The sequence below is a fragment of the Gossypium arboreum genome, chromosome 11 (assembly GCF_025698485.1).
Source record: "Gossypium arboreum isolate Shixiya-1 chromosome 11, ASM2569848v2, whole genome shotgun sequence".
Taxonomy (NCBI): Eukaryota; Viridiplantae; Streptophyta; class Magnoliopsida; order Malvales; family Malvaceae; genus Gossypium; species Gossypium arboreum.
In genome coordinates, this window is record NC_069080.1 from 136517529 (window position 1) to 136533875 (window position 16347).

General features: G+C 32.8%; 3 protein-coding genes across 6 annotated transcripts; all 3 read right to left on the reverse strand.

The window, feature by feature from the left end:
• Positions 1 to 784: 784 nt before the first annotated feature.
• Positions 785 to 5550, reverse strand: LOC108473766 (DEAD-box ATP-dependent RNA helicase 37-like). Its single transcript, XM_017775510.2, has 7 exons — positions 5271 to 5550; positions 4277 to 5036; positions 4113 to 4196; positions 2892 to 3134; positions 2565 to 2732; positions 2298 to 2411; positions 785 to 1649 (listed from the first exon to the last, which is right to left on the reverse strand). Exons 2-7 carry the CDS (start codon positions 5021 to 5023, stop codon positions 1167 to 1169), a joined length of 1839 nt encoding a protein of 612 aa, XP_017630999.1. The 5' UTR covers positions 5024 to 5036; positions 5271 to 5550; the 3' UTR covers positions 785 to 1166.
• Positions 5551 to 7496: 1946 nt separating this feature from the next.
• On the reverse strand, positions 7497 to 10466 carry LOC108473767 (mediator of RNA polymerase II transcription subunit 7a). 4 transcript variants are annotated; one of them, XR_008274370.1, is made up of 7 exons: positions 10191 to 10466; positions 9642 to 9793; positions 9486 to 9555; positions 8515 to 8681; positions 8336 to 8409; positions 7927 to 8012; positions 7497 to 7766 (listed from the first exon to the last, which is right to left on the reverse strand). XR_008274370.1 is itself a non-coding variant. In XM_053021572.1 (6 exons), the coding sequence occupies exons 2-6, from the start codon at positions 9774 to 9776 to the stop codon at positions 7706 to 7708; spliced, it is 507 nt and encodes a 168-aa protein (XP_052877532.1). In that variant the 5' UTR covers positions 9777 to 9787; positions 10191 to 10466; the 3' UTR covers positions 7497 to 7705. The 4 variants fall into 4 exon arrangements, 3 of the variants coding, with proteins under 3 accessions (XP_052877532.1, XP_017631000.1, XP_017631001.1); XM_053021572.1 differs by lacking the exon at positions 7927 to 8012 and having other exon boundaries at positions 9642 to 9787; XM_017775511.2 differs by lacking the exon at positions 7927 to 8012.
• A 1048-nt stretch (positions 10467 to 11514) lies between these two features.
• On the reverse strand, positions 11515 to 15760 carry LOC108470973 (probable E3 ubiquitin-protein ligase BAH1-like). The gene is made up of 6 exons (XM_017772516.2): positions 15318 to 15760; positions 13820 to 14064; positions 13479 to 13730; positions 13252 to 13389; positions 13110 to 13168; positions 11515 to 11807 (listed from the first exon to the last, which is right to left on the reverse strand). Exons 1-6 carry the CDS (start codon positions 15535 to 15537, stop codon positions 11702 to 11704), a joined length of 1020 nt encoding a protein of 339 aa, XP_017628005.1. The 5' UTR covers positions 15538 to 15760; the 3' UTR covers positions 11515 to 11701.
• Between the last annotated feature and the right edge of the window lie 587 nt (positions 15761 to 16347).

Here is a 16347-nt window from a genome sequence, read left to right on the forward strand (position 1 = left end):
TGTATATATACCTTATTCTTGCATATGGGAATCAATTTTTAACAATAGAATTGAATGAAAATTTTAACAAAATCGATTTATTCATTGATCTAATGTACATGAATTAATTTGTCTAATTTTTTAATAGAGAGTCGACTATTAGCACAAAGACCTCCATAGCACTTTGTACTACAAAATATCATTTTCCTTAACTAAAAAACCCTTAATAACTCATATTTTTCATGACTTGGTTAATTTTTTTAAAAGTTTATTTTATAAATATAGTGGTAATTTTATTTTTATAAAAATTAATGTCATTTTAAAGTTTATTTTACGTGCATGCATAATCATATTTTAAATATCAAATATGATTATACATCATCTTTTCTATAACGAAAATTTAAACCAATTAATTTGATCATTTTTTCTAACAAATTTTAGTATAAAATATGATTAAGTATAATATTATAAAAAAATTACTTATAAAGCAATTTTTTTTTGTGAATTCAAACATTTAAATTATGTAAAATGATACAGAAAACATATGAATTAAAGAAATTATGTATTACCTATCTAAATAAAAAAATAAAATACAGAAAAAATATAAATCTAATATGAACCAAGTTTAGGTTAAAATTTTGTACTCTTTAAAATTTTCATGATTTCAAAATTTAAGTTGAACTATTAATATTGTTAAAAAATTTTCTATTAAATTCAGATTAATTACAATTTTTTTTCCATAGAACATGAAGATGAATTCATTAATCAAATATAAACAAATGAAAGTAATGCAATATGCCATCTGTTACATAATCACCCTAGATTGGTTGCAAATATGTTTTTCCATGCAACTTTTGCATCCTAGGATCCTAGCTATGTACATTTCATCGAACCGAGCACGCAAACACGCCAATGCCAATGCGCCCCAAGCCTAAAACAGGTTAGTTTCGTATGTTACCCTCTCCCCCCATCGGGACAACGACAAACTTGTGTTATGGAGGTCGGGTAAATGGTTAGTTCCCTAGGGTCACCTTCCCAATTCACAAGCCAACATCAATCGTAGAACCCTTGCGAACGGAAATAGTGAAAACAGAGAAAATAATCTTTGAAAACTGATGGAAAATATATATACACATATATACATACTCGAGAAAAATGAAAGAAGTGATCCAAAGCAAGGGGGCTTGCTAATCCCATGCACTAGTCACACCTGGTGCGTATCCTCCACCGATATCAACCAGACCTCCGTATGCATTACCACTATTTCCTCCGCTGTAGTAATCTAGGTTTTTACCAATTGATTCCTCTCGCCTGAAATCACACCCACCGAAACGCCCACCGGATCGTCGGTTCTTGTTACCACCATAAGGAGCTCGGGATGCATAATGGGTAAGCCATGCAGGTACTTCTTGATTTGCTTCTTGCATTAGCTCAGCTAGTGCTCTTGCTAGTGATAAATTGCTTTCATTAAAGAAAGCGGTGGCTAACCCAGTTTTACCAGCACGTCCGGTCCTTCCAATTCGATGGACATAATCGTCAATGTCATTGGGAAGATCGAAGTTGACAACATGAGCTACATGGGGTATATCAAGACCACGAGCAGCCACATCGGTTGCTACTAGAATCGGGGTCTTTCCACTCTTGAAAGATCTCAATGCTAGTTCCCTTTCCTGCATATACAAACAAACCCGTGGCCTTCATGTAAAGATATGTTCCAGCCAAACGAAGGTAAAGCAACACATTGGGAACAGATTTCAACTAAAAAAAAGTGGATGCAATAATTTTTTTTTTGTAAACCAAACTAAATCGAACAAAGAAAGAAGCCCCCTCTAGATGATAGTATCTTAAGTCGGCAGCAAGGAAAAGCAAAATACGTGTGTGAACTCTCTCATAGCTCAGGCTGCTCAAGCTATATTGCTCCGATTCTCTATTCTTCTTTAAGTAACCGTATGGGAAACCCATGTTCGATGTGAATCCGGACAAGGGTATGCAGATACAACCCTCTTAAGGATCTTCTGCATACATGAAAAACTTAAAAGGAGTTGATCAAACCCATGGTTGGTACATACTCGTATCCAACACTCAAACCCGAGTCCAAATAACTGGAAGCAATGCTCAATTGAGAAAATAAGAATTGCATGTAACATAGGGGAAAAAAAAAGGAAAATTATGACGAGTCTATCATATCAATCAAGAAAAACAAAAACGTTATCACATCAAGCAACACAGTACTTAAAATAACAAGTATAGCATTCCATCTAACTACAAAGACCTTATTCTTTCGATTTTATTTAGTATATATTTTTCTAAACAACTACCTGTTGAGTCCTATCACCATGGATGGTCGTTGATGGGAATCCATTCATGCAGAGCCAGTGTTCCAACGAGTCGGCTCCTTTTTTAGTCTCCACGAAAACTAATGTCAAAGCTTGCTGCAAAGTCAAAGATACCTGAATTAGCACCCGAGACAGTAAATATTAATCGAAACAAATATATCAAGGAAGCAGTAACTATCTTCAATCCAAAGATGTATGGATAAAAGGAACTTTCAATAAGGAAGTCAGTATAGAATAGTCTTGAATTACCTTTCCATGATTTCCATTTTCCCTCTGTGCATGTAGAAGATCCATGAGATGGCTTCTTTTATCAGACTCAAGAACAAATTCAACCCTTTGAACAATCAAATCGGTACTTGAGCCGACCCTCCCAACAGCCAAGAATATGTGGTTCGAAAGAAAATCGGAAGCAAGACTCTGCACAGTAACCAATTTGCAAAAGAATTATGTGATTTAAAGCAAGACGAAAGAACATTTTCCAATTATAAGTGTTAAACACACAAGTGGAATATATCGAAAAATACAGCTTGGATACTCAAAACAACTGATAAAACGGGAATCAACAAAGAAACCAACCTGTATCTCTCTTGGAAAAGTGGCACTGAACAACATTGTCTGTCTCACACCCCGATTAGGCATATTCATTTGTTCAACTATCTTCCTAATTTGTGGCTCAAAACCCATATCAAGCATGCGATCTGCCTCGTCGAGGGCCAAGTACCTAATTGCTTGCAATGACACACGGGCCCTCTCTAGCAAATCAACCAATCGTCCTGGCGTTGCCACGAGTATATCAACTCCTCTCTCTAGCTCCCGCAACTAAGTATGGAAAAAAACATTAGTGAACAAACAAAATAAAAAGGAAACAATTAAAAGTCAGGAAGGTACTGGTTTGTGAGGAGACCACAACAAGCCGAAAGTCACCAGAGATATAACAAAAATTCCATTAAAACATAAGTTAAGAAGGCCGAGAACACGACTAGATATAAGACATAAATCAAGTTTCCTTTGTGTAAGACCTATGTTACTCTGGCTCTTCATTTTTCTTTTAAGCACCCAATTCCAACACTCATGTCCGACGTATATTTGGACATTGGCATGTACAGTGTATATCTAGACATCGGTTTGCAAGGGACCAACAAGGCAAAAGTCACCGGAGATATAAAAAATTCCCATTAAAACAAAAAGTTAAGAATACCAAGAACATGACTACATATAAGACATAAATCAAGTTTCCTTCGTGTAAGACCTATGTTGCACCGACTCTTCATTTTTCTTTTAAGTACTCAATTCCAACACTCATGTCCGATGTATATTTGGACATTGGCATGTTGTCCAGTGTATATCCATACATTGTTATGTGGATATAACCCTCCAAATACATGTAAAAGCTTTAAAAAGAATTTGAACATACCGGTGTCGGACACATATTGTAAAACAATTCCATTACCATGATAAATGCCAGATATAACAGATCAAATTTGTAGTACAAATAGATATAACAAAGAAAAATGGATCGGTTTAGCATGAGACATGGTTAATAGAACTACATGCATCACGTAATATAGAGTAGGAAGGATTTGCAAAACTTAAATCACATCCTCCGAGGAGAATATATTGTAGAACAATTCCATTACCATGATAAATGCCAAATATAACGGATCAAATTCATAGTACAAATAGATATAACAAATAAAAATGGATCGGTTTAGCATGAGACATGGTTAATAGAACTAAATGCATCACATAATATAGAGTAAGAAGGATTTGCAAAACTTAAATCAATGTAATAAGAACCTGTTGGTTAATCGGTGCTCCTCCATAAGCAACAACCACCTTGACGCCAGTTTGATACGAGAATTTTTTGGCCTCATCGTGTATCTGAAAATGTAGTATTATTATCAGAACAAAAACATATTAAACCATTCAAAGAATTACGTGTTCTTAACAATCTCACACACCTGACAAGAAAGTTCCCTCGTAGGAGACAAAATAAGACCAAGAGGGTAAACAGTTCGTCCTACACGCGTTCTTTGTGCATACGGCTCTCGCATAATTCCACTAATAATAGGAAAACACAATGCAGCCGTCTTCCCTGACCCAGTTTGAGCACAAGCCATTAAATCTTTACCTGCTAATGCTATAGGGATAGCGTGACGTTGTACCGGAGTCGGTTTCACATACTTGCACCTCCTAATGTTTTGATTCAAAATTTCACCTAAATCTATCTCGGCAAATGTATTTACAGGCGGTGGCACATTTTCACCACTAACTTCCACTGGAATATCTTCGTATGCATCGAAATTGATACCGGAATTCTCTTGTTCACTAAAATTTTGTTTTATATCATCAATTTTATCATCATTACCAAATGGGTTTACTTCCCTTTCTCTCCTATCCCAACCTCCACTTCTATTATTCCGAACACCACCACCACCACCACCACCAGCGGCATCTCGTCCGGCTGTAGCATAACTATTCCCCTGTCCTTGACGCCTGAGTTCAGGCTTTGTCCCTCCACCATCACTGCCGGTCCAACGGGACCCACCATTGGTCCCGCTAACCGGACCTGACAGGTCGGAAATTGAACCGCTACGAAGGTGGGGAGGGACATAAGTGGAACGAGTAGGACGAGGTAATGGATTTTTGTCCGAAATTGCAATTTCAGCTGCAGAATTTGACACAGAATCCGCCCATGAAGTTCTCATAGTTTCCCAAACCCTAAAAAAAACCCAAAAAACTCCTATAAAAACCCTAATCAAACAAAAACAAAAACCCAAAATTTCAAATCCTTTAAAATGCCATCTTATCCTCTCCTTTTTTTTATAGATAAAATCTAATCAAACACAATTTAAACAATGTTAACAAAGAACATAAATAACCAAGACTCGACAAACATAAAAAAATCAAGAAAACACAAATTTAAAGAGAATGAATGAGAGAAACAGCAGAAACCTTGTTCGAATTTCCTTTGGGAAAAATGGGGTCAGTATTTTTTTTTCTTTTTTGTGGGGGATGGTGCTACTTTATGGTGCTCGAAAAAAAAAACAAACAAAATCGAATCTAAAGGCTAATGTTTTCTTTCTTGGTTTTTTCTTTTCTTTTCTTTTCTTTGGATATTCTCTTGCGTATTTTTTATGTTGCGTACAGATTTTGTAAGGAGAGTGTGAGAAAAAATCTACGGAAGATAGTTTGGTGACCGTAGAATTTGGTGGCTTGAGTTATAATTATATAAAAAAAATTTCACCCTCCATAACGGGCTGTTGCCCGTTGGAGACTTAAATAAATTAACTTCTATTTTATTTTAGTCCTTTTATTTTGCTGAAATTCAAAATTTAATCCTTTAACATGAAATAATTAAATTTTCTATTTGATGATATTAAATATATTCATGGGTTGGGTTACCCCCTAAGCCCGAAAGCCCAATCAAAATTTGAGAGAGTTTGGGTAAAAGTATTAAGCACCAAAAATAAGCTTCGACAAAAAAAATTAAGCCTGTTTAAAATACGGGCTGAGCTTGAGCTTGAACTTGAACATTCAATGCCTGAGCCTGACATGTTTTTAAGTTCATGATAAGTTATTTTATGTAATTTAGAACCTATTAAAAAAATAAACCTATACTAAATATATAATACTACTCTAACGTAAACGTTAAAATAATATTAAGATAACTATATAAAAAAATTTAATTAATAAAAAATATATACATTTATTAAAGATTAAAATAATATAATATAAACACATTTTTAAAAAGAAAATAGACATGCCTAAAATAGGCTTGGGTTAATCTTTTGTGAGTTTGGATAAAATTTTAAATTTATATTTCGAGTTAAGCTGAACTTAAACAAACATAAGGTATATTAATATCATATTTAGCCTCGACCCAACCATAAGCACATCAAGATAATATGTAAACTCAACATAATTGTAATTATATACATAAACAAATAACAGTAAAAGATATGTATGTCATTGCCTTAAGGGAAACATCTGTTTTTGTATCAATTAACTACTTAAAAAATATTATAAAAGTAGATTGTTCCAATGTGGAATTCTAAAATTTTAACGAAAGGAGAATAAAGTTAATGATAAGTTGGTACAGTTAACAAAAATTAAGATTTCGGATTTTGAGTGTTTAATTTCGAGTGTCACATTATGTAAATTATGTGTAGATATTACTCAGATTTATTCTGATTTAAATCTTGTAACGTTAAATTTTGATATACATTGGTCTCATTCAAAGTTATTCTAATTTAGGCAAATTATGTCCAATTCATGTTTTGCAATGTTTAATTTTACCTGTAATGATTTCAATATGATCGTAATTTAAATTCTTAAAAGAAAAAATAAGGGACTAAAATTAGAATTAGATGATAAATAATAAAATTATTAGGCAGTAGTATTACTGAATTAGAAGGGTATTTTATTATTTAATTTTGACTTTAATAGAAACAGATAATTAATTCCAACGAATTTTCGTTGATATTTTGTTTTCGCTATAATTATTGTTTGGAAAGGCTTTCCTTTATTTTAAATGTGTTTCACTAATCTTTTAAATTATTTTGTTCACCCTTTCTACAAAAGAATGTTGGTTTGTTTCCTAATCTTTCGAATTAGTTCAATCTATTAGTCCACTTTTAATTAAATAAATTCATAGATTTTCACAGAAATTATAAAAAAATAAAATCAATTCAATTCAATCAAATTTTTAACTCAATTTAATCAGCTCCGAGTGATTCTCTCAAAAGTCAGTTCAAAACGTTCAAAACCAGTTCAACTCTTTGTTCGGATTGACATACCAATCATTTGTTCTTAATCCGATTGATCCAATCAATCATTCCAGTCTTGGTTCCAACAACCAATAATGTTGCTTTCTATAAATCTCATCCGAAGATCCAAACTCGATCCCTTCTTCGCAGTGGGTACTAAGTTTATGTATTTTGTATTATGATATTAGTATGTATGGATACCAATATGTTAATAAAAAATTATTAAGATAATATTAAAATCTAGTTTAAAATACTAAAATCTTGACTAAAACGAATCAGAACACACCTAAATTTTGACCAAAATAAAACACAATACTTGGTATTGGCTTAGGGTCGAAACAGTGAGCTACTGGTACGGTACCGACAATCATGTACTAAACTGATCAAGGAAATGTTATGAGAATACCAGATATTTTGTCTGCAAGTGATTTCAATATAAACAGATACAAATTTCACATCAATACAAAAACTATACTAACTCAAGTTGGGAGAATATGAAGCTTTTTAACTACAAACACTGGATCTATTTCAAACTAGTAGGATTCATGAGAAATGTTAGTTCGGTTTACGGAATCGACCTTATAAGGAAGTGATTTGAAATTTGAGCTCAAAATCAAAGTGCTACTGTCCATCTAAGGTCCCGAGCGATTCCTTGAGTAGTCTTCGTGCTTCTTCTCGCCTCCTGGACAAACAACCAAACAAAGTTGAAGAACTATGCAAGTAAATTCCGTCATTTTGCTAACTGTATCTGTAGATGTAAGAAATAGTGAACTTGCACGGGATGGCCATTAACACAAGAACCAGTTGAAATTTAAGGACATTTAGGCAGTGACATTGAAAACCTTATGAAAATTCTGAGAGGAATGTTCTTTGTCTCCAGTGAAAGGGCCATGCACTCTTCTAAATTCTCGGGAGTAAAATTTCCCCCCTAGTGAGCAAGTGAAAAGGGAAAAAAAGACACACGAGAAGATTCAATTTCATCCTAGGCCATTAATCATTATCTCTAATACATGCATGACATCAGAGAATTTCAGTGGGAATGTGATAAATAACATGATAAACTGGCCCTAGTGAACGAGGAAGGGGATAAAAATGAGAAGATTCAATTTCATCCTAAGCCATTAACCAATATCTTTGGCATAAATGATCATATTTCATATAATTCTTCAAAGCATGCTCAAAGAACAAATCATTCTCTTTCGGCAGAAAAATTAGTTGGGAGCAGCATCTCCAATATTTTTAGGAACATACCTCTTAATATCCTCCAGAGCTTCTTTACGCCGTTGTATCTGAAGTTCTAGAATGTGAATTAGTGTTGCTCTAGCCTGCATAAACAAAAAACAAAAAACAAACATAGAACCGAATGGATTCAAAAGCATTTACCAAGAAGAACAAAAGAAGTCGAGATAATGCGAAATTTTTTCTTTTACCTGATGGGGGCGCAATGAATTCAGCAAGTGGTGCAAGTTCTTGAATATGAGAGATATCTCCTCCACTTGTCTAGCGTATTGTGATGGTCTCTCGACGAGAACATCTGCAAGCTCCAAAATATGTAGTTGCAATTCTCTGTTAAGCGACCTCAATTCCTTCTTGAAATCTAAAAGTGGTCAAAATGTTCTTCGGTAAGTATATCAGCAAAGTGAAAATTTTATCGGAGAATTCAATTATGCAACCGTTCTATAACCACGTGAACCCATGGCAAAGACATATTAAGCATAAACTGAACTAAAAATTCACTAAAAAAATATCTCCTAATTTCCACTCCATGAAATTAGATTACACTCAAACATATTCTCATCACTAATTTATACTGTTTGAATACCCAAAAGACTCCTTTCAAAAACTAATAGTGAAAATATTAATTTACTCCTTTCAAAAACTAATAGTGAAAATATTAATTTACTCCTTTCAAAAACTAATAGTGAAAATATTAATTTAGCCCAATTAAGCTTAAAAAATCACCTACAATGGTAAAAATACCATTGAGGTCCTTACACTAAGAGTAGGATTGCATTTTGCCGCCCCCCAACTCAAAAAATGAGCAAATTAATCTCTACATTAGATCAAAGAGCAAACTGATCCTTTAGTTAAAAATTTCATCAATTTCTATTCTTAAAAATTGGTCCCTATATACACCTGGTATAACTTTCTAGTTATTATATCAACCACATCAGTTTTTAACTGTAGAAATAGATGAAAATTTCAACAGAAAGGACAATATACAGGGACTAATTTATACATTTTTTCGAGTAAAAGGGGCAAAATGCAATCTGACTCCTAATACTAAGACATTCATGGTACTTTTACCCACCTACAACGAGAAAGCAACCATGAACGAAGCATGCTAAAACGAATTCCATTTTACAATTCATAAAATCGATAAGCAAGATATAGAAATTACCAATATTAGGTCCTTTGGGGTAGAGTTGGCGAACCCCTTGATCTTCCAAACTCGGAAGCACATCATCAGTCTACTTCCAAAAGAAACAACATAAATAATTTACTAATGGTAATAAGTAATTTACAAATAAAAAAGGAGAAAAAAAAAGAAACTGACGGTATAGTTGCCACCAAAGCAAACGTAAGTGCCTTCAATAGGCGGCGGAGGCTCCGGTGCTGATTTAGGGTTTTGTAAGTAATCTTTGTAGAGCCTGTAAAACGGTGGCGGTGGTGGATATGTAGCTGTTGCCATCTCTAGTCAGCCTAACACTTAAAACAAATGTCTGAAAGATTCAATATAACTTGCAGAGAGAACACAAGAAGATGAGGATGAAACACGACGACAAGCTCTAAATCGAACAAATGGCCCAAAAGCAAACCACACCAAAGAACAATAAGCCTAAAATTAGCCATAATCAGAATTTGAATCTAGTGCTCCCATAGTACAATTTAGGAAAAATGTCCAAATTTCTTAAAATTAACATTGAGGAAAGCTTTTTTTTCATTATTTTCAGTTAAATTGTTAACAATAAACAAAGAAATATGTCTATAAAATTTTGTTTTCTAACACAATTCGAAAACCTAAACAAAAAAGAAGCAGAAGGCAAAAAAAAAGGCCGCCGTCAACGGCTGAAGCACAGGTTTTAACCGGAGAAATAAGAGTTACCTGGATTCAACGGTGAAAAAGCGTCTCGCCGGCGAGGTTATTTATCTGAGCTTTAAGTCGGAAAATGGAAGGCTGTGAAGTCTTGGCTTGGATCTTTGCAAGTACTAGTAGAAACAGTAATTATATTAATAGGAAAATAAGTTGGACCTGCTCTTATAAATTTAAATCTTATTGGGATGATTTAGCAATTTTTGAAAAATTTAGTTCGACTTTGTTGACCTCATCGCCGCTTATCCATCCAAGCTCGAAATCCAATTTACTTTTTTCTGGAAGGACTTAGACAAAAATTTTACACTTGAGAATTAGTTTAAATAAAAAAATTTATGTTTTTTTTTTTTAAAATATAAGTCCAACTTGGGCTCAAAAGAACTCATTTTTAATATTATAATATATTATTTTATTAGTTAAACGATACCAATGCCACTAAATTATTAATAAATTTATGTTTTAATTTTTAACTTCAAAATGTTACAAATTGGTCACTAAAATATTAAAAACTTTTATTTAAATCACTAAACTATTTAAAAATTTTTATTTAAGTCACTTGATTGTTAAGATTTTTTTAAAAGTTTGGCTCGTGAGCTCTAAGTCACATTTCAATGATTAGTATGAAAGAACAATACTCATTAACCAAAAGTAAATTTACTAATAGTTTAGTGACCAAAATATAAATTATATCTGTAATAGCATATATTTAAAATAATATATTGTATATATATAAATGTTTAATAAAAGAAAAATATATAAAATTATTAAATATTCGATTTAAAAGAGTAGAGTCTAAATTCTAATTTTAAAAAGAGTCCAAAGACTTATGACATTTTAATTTTATTATTTCCATTTCTCCGGCTTTAACTTATAATCGAATTCCGAATTTCTTAACTTTTACTTATTCCCAATAAAATCTTTTAGAGAAGTCGAGACTGTGGTAAATTGAATTAGACTAAAAGGAGGAAAATCGTATTATTTTATGTCATGGTACTGAATGAAAAAAATTTAGTTGCTTGTATAAATTACTTGAAAGATGAAGAAGATGTCGATTTAAAACGAAACGAAGAATCAAAGTTCAATGGAACTCTTTGTTTTTGCTGATGTCGATGAGGGTAACATTGATTGCAAACTGTCGATTCAATTAATTTTAATTTGATTTAATTAATTTATACCGATTCACAAATCAATCGATCTGATATTTCTCTTTAGATTAATATTACAACCAATTCTTAATCCAACCGATAACTCATGTATCTCGCATTTAGTTTCGAGTCTACAGATTATTGGTTGTTTATTTTAATGAAAACATTTTGTCACTACACCACAAGCTGACTTACCCTTAACCCGCAATCTTCATTCAATAATTAATCTTGTTCATAAAAAAATTAATAATTCGAATAAAATTATTCAAAAGCTCAAATACGTCTAAAGCTAAGCTAAGCCTAACACTGTTTTCCATAGCTTAATGGAAAGCTAAACATATTCATCATTGGCGTCATTTTTAAAAATAGAAATGCTAGTTAATAGCCCACCACATATTTGGTTTGAGATTCCCAGTACTCCTTAGATTGTTTCACCATCTCTGCACGTTCTGCAATCGCCCTTTCTTTCCAATAATCTTTGTGCCTGTAAACACCACAACATATATATACATAAATATCGAGTTTACACTTGTTGATCTTTGATTGGAGTCGAGGTGGCCGAAGTGGGCCGGAGGAAGAAAACGAAAAGGGATTGAAAAGCGTCAAATGAATCTCCGAGCAAGGGCGAAGCCAAAAATTTTGTTTAAGTAGACCAAGATAAAATTATAAAATCTCAGAGGCCAAAGCTAACAATCTTGTATTAAAATGCTAAAATTATAATTTTTTTTTCATTTAATCAAAGGTTAAAAAGGATTGAATTGAATTTTTTAATTTTGGGAAGAGCTATAAAGCAATTTTCCCATTTAGCCAAGAGGGCTAAGGCCTCTGCCTGCCCCCTTCGGCTATGCCCCTGCCTCCGAGACACATACCAATACATGCACTAAACTCGAATTAGTATGAGATATGAGTACGTCTTTAATAAGGTATGCTTAATTCTTTTTATAAATATATTTAGGAGATTATACTCCTTCAGAACTCGGTTCGATCAACCCAAACTCAAATCTAATTGATATGATCATAAAAAGGCAATAATCTCAACCCAAGTTAAACCAAACCGAAACCCAAAATTGACTCGAACCCGAAACTATATGAACATGTAACTTGAAATGACCTAAATCTAATTGACCAACCTAAACAGGATTCAAACACATAACGGCTTGGCCCAAAAAACCCGAACATCAAATCTGAATGAAACGAATAAACAATCTAAACCCAAAATGGCTCGAACCAAAATCGATTTGAAATCACTTAAAAAGTGAAATTAACTTTGAACTAAAATGACTTAAAAATTTTAAAATCCAAATTGACTCAACCCAACCAATCCAATTGTATCTTTTTCTATGCAATGATTTTATAATTTCACAAGTACTATTATTTTTCCTAAAAAATGAATTAAGTTTTGGTTAAAATATGCCATCAATCCCTATACTCTTCCCAATTTGGGAATACGGTCCCTATACTTTTATTCTAGGAATTCAATCACTCTATTTTTCAGATTTTAAAATTTAAGTCCAATTATTAACACTATTAAAATTATTTTTAAATTCAAGTTCATTACATTGATATTCTTTTAGGTACATGACTACTAAGTATTTTTTATTATTTTAAAATGTCACACCAAAAAATTTAATGGTGGTAACAATTGGACCTGAATTTTGAAATTTAAAAAAGTAAAGGGAATAAATTCTTAAAAATAAAAGTACAGACTAAATTAAAAAAATTGGGAATAGTACATGGACTTATGGCATACTTTAACCTTAGATTTTTTCAGTTTTGGCTCACCCACCTTTTCTTAATCAGAAGATCCAGCTCTAGCATGTGCACCGCATTAGCATAAACTCCAGCCTGCATATGACAGAAGAAACAAAAGATTATGACATAAAATACATACGTACATATATGTGTGTATATCGAAGCAAAACCCGGACCTCTCGACAGATGGGACACTTTGAATCCGGGCTCGAGGCTTTAAGTCCTTGAAAGATCATCACAGAAGCAGCTGAGCAAGCACATGATTTGCAGAAAAGATGACCACAACTCAAAGCATATGGATTGAAAACAATTTCCTAATAGATAAAGGACCAAAAAAAAATTATATTAACAAATTGCATTGGAAAAATGGGAAATTTACTTTGAATTTTATGAGCTTATTTACCAAGCAAATAGCACACTTTAAGTTGTATTCCAGCTTTATTGAATGCGGAAGTATCAACGTCATCACTGGTTCCATTTCATCAAGGTTGCACGAAAACGAGCCGGAAAACTGAATGAACGCTTCACCGTCATCTGATCCTTTGAAATTCAACGAAAGAGCTCCTAATTCTATCAGCCATGGTGATTGCAAAAGCTCCAAATGTTCGGCCCTCAGTTTGGACTTGAAGTTCTTCCCATTAGCAGAGCTATGTACCTAAAAACAGATCAAAATCAATTAAATCATCTTTGGATCTTTATTTTGATGTGGAAAGTGATTGAAAAAACGGATTAATGGTTGCATACTTTATCATACTTCTTGAGGATTTTACGGATGGCGATTGCATTCATCGTGATATACTCGATTAACATCAGCCCTTCTTCCACTAAAGCTTGTTGGTCGTTTTTGAAGCATTGGCGTAACCGCAAAACATACCGCTGCATCCCTCTGGGGACGTGAAGATGGAGGAGATGTCGGACTCGGGAACTAAAGCATCCAGCTATATCTGTTGCTTCCCTCATTAATTCAGTGAAGAACATTTGATCACACACTGTAAGATGTAAACAATTTCATTAAAAGATTCTCCAAAAAAACCATGAAAGCCTACTGGCCATTATTTTGCGAAGAAAATTTATGAATTGATTTCAAAGTCAAAATCCCGAACTTAGCTCAGTTGGTTCATATAATCATGCTTACAATATGACCTTTGGATTATTTGGGTTCAAAGCTTATAAGCTATATTTTTAGACAAAGGAAGAGCCAAAGTTCTCAAAACTAAAACCCCGAGTTTAACTCAGTTGGTTCAAAGCATGTGAGCTATACCCTGAGTTCAACTCGGTATGTGAGCTATATTTTCAAACAAAAGAAGAACCAAAGTTCTCAAAATCAGAATCCCGAACTTAGCTTAGATGGTTCATATAGTCATGCTTATGATATGACTTGGCATGTTTGGGTTTTAAGCTTATAAGCTATACTTTCAGACAAAGGAAGAACCAAACCCAAGTTTAACTCATTTAGTTCAAAGCATGGGAGCTATACCCCAAGTTTAACTCGGTATGTGAGATATATTTTCAAACAAAGGGAGAACCAATGTTCTCAAAATTGAAACCCAACTTAGCTCAATTGGTTCATATAATCATGCTTACGATTTGGGATAAAGGAAGAGCCAGAGTTCTCAAAATCGGAATCCCGAACTTAACTTGACCGGTTCATATAGCTATCCTTTGGAGATGATACTAAGAACCAAAGCTCTCAAATTTTAAAAAACCCAAGCTTAATTCAAATAGTTCGACTGATTCAGGTTTAGAACCATTCCCCTATATTGTTCGGACTCTTCATTTTTCTTGAACTACCTATGTCCAAAACTCCAGTCAGGCAAATACGGAGATACAGCTTCAAAGATCCTCTACATACATGAAAAAACCTAAAAAAGTCTAACCATACTCGTGTTAGATACATATCTATATCTGACACTGACACCCGACTCTCGAGTAACTTAACCTTTCACTATCCCTAAACATTGTATCAAAAGAAGTTCTCAAAACTGGAAATTGCTAGTTTTCAGAAGAGCCTTCAAAATTCTCTTACTCCATTGTTTACGCACCATTTACATAGCTAAAATCCACGATGAAAAAAACAAAAAAGAGGATTAAGTTAATAGATTAAATTAAATCTTCACTGAAGCACAAATAAATATATTATATATAAGCTAGATTTTGGAATCTATATATATTAATAAACAAATACCATCATATATCCATTATTCCATCGTACCAATGAAATTGATTAAAAAATTAACCTCACCTGGGCAAGATTGGCATTGACAAAATCGAGAAAATGTGGGATTTTGTTGTTGTTCACCATCTGTTTGATCTATTGTGCTATTACCCTCATGTAACGCTTTACAGCTTCTGCAACTTTTCAATACTTTTTTAAGCCTTTTGTATTCAACATGAGATACTTTATCTAAAAACCATTCTTGATCACCATGTAAATATTCCTTAAAAGTCTCACCAAATTTCATCTTAATATTATCAATCAAAAGAAGAAAAACCCAGAAATCCAAATGAAAATTTTGGGGGGGAGATGGTTAAAAATCTTATGATCTGATAAAATGAAAAGGAGCCCAATGCTTGAGTGGGAATTTTAAAGAGTTGTTGGGCACCAACCAAAAGAAAACAAGGTGCTAGTGATAAGAGAGAATCGAAGTTTTTTAAAATTGTTTTTGTTGTTTATTTTAATGAAGGAAAGGTGGTGGGTTGTTGAAGATGAAAAAGGTTGTATATTTTTGGTTAAAATCTTCCATAAGTCCTTATACTTTCTGAAAACTTATAATTTAACCCTTATACTTTTATTTTTAAGAATTTAGTTCTCTACTTTTCAGATTTCAAATTTTAGGATCAATTGTTAATACTATTATTTGTTTTTTAGTCCGATATTTTAAAATAAATAAAATACTTACTTAATAGCTATGTAATTAAAAATAACGTTATAATAAACTTGAATTTAATAAAAAGTTTAACGTGTTAATAGTTAGAGGACTAAATTCCAAATTTTCAAATAGTAGAGAGGCTTTTGCTGTATTTTAAGCTATATATATTTATGTATTGATGTAAATTAAAGTTCGTATTTGTACTTAAAGTTGAGTATTTTATTCATATACTCTAATTTAGATATTCTCAGAGGTGATCATGGGTCAGGCCTCATTGTAACAAAATTTTAAGCTTGTTTGGTAGACTCAACCCGCTCATATTAAAATTTTTGTATAAAAAATTAAAAAATATAAAACATCAAATACACTAAAAATTAAAATAAATATTTCTCAACAAATTGA

Bases quoted from the DNA above. Each gene is read 5' to 3' on its own strand.
- LOC108473766 (XM_017775510.2), bottom strand. From the start codon at position 5,023: ATGAGAACTTCATGGGCGGATTCTGTGTCAAATTCTGCAGCTGAAATT. The intron at 4,197-4,276 runs GTGTGTGAGATT...CTACATTTTCAG, and splicing joins CGAGGGAACTTTCTTGTCAG to ATACACGATGAGGCCAAAAA. The intron at 2,733-2,891 runs GTTGGTTTCTTT...GTTACTGTGCAG, and splicing joins CTTTTCCAAGAGAGATACAG to AGTCTTGCTTCCGATTTTCT.
- LOC108473767 (XM_053021572.1), bottom strand. From the start codon at position 9,776: ATGGCAACAGCTACATATCCACCACCGCCACCGTTTTACAGGCTCTAC. The intron at 8,410-8,514 runs GTAAAAGAAAAA...TTGTTTATGCAG, and splicing joins ATTCATTGCGCCCCCATCAG to GCTAGAGCAACACTAATTCA. The intron at 7,767-8,335 runs GTATGTTCCTAA...TTGTTTGTCCAG, and splicing joins GCTCTGGAGGATATTAAGAG to GAGGCGAGAAGAAGCACGAA.
- LOC108470973 (XM_017772516.2), bottom strand. From the start codon at position 15,537: ATGAAATTTGGTGAGACTTTTAAGGAATATTTACATGGTGATCAAGAA. The intron at 14,065-15,317 runs GTGAGGTTAATT...TACATCTTACAG, and splicing joins TCAATGCCAATCTTGCCCAG to TGTGTGATCAAATGTTCTTC. The intron at 13,390-13,478 runs GTAAATAAGCTC...TTTATCTATTAG, and splicing joins TAAAGTGTGCTATTTGCTTG to GAAATTGTTTTCAATCCATA.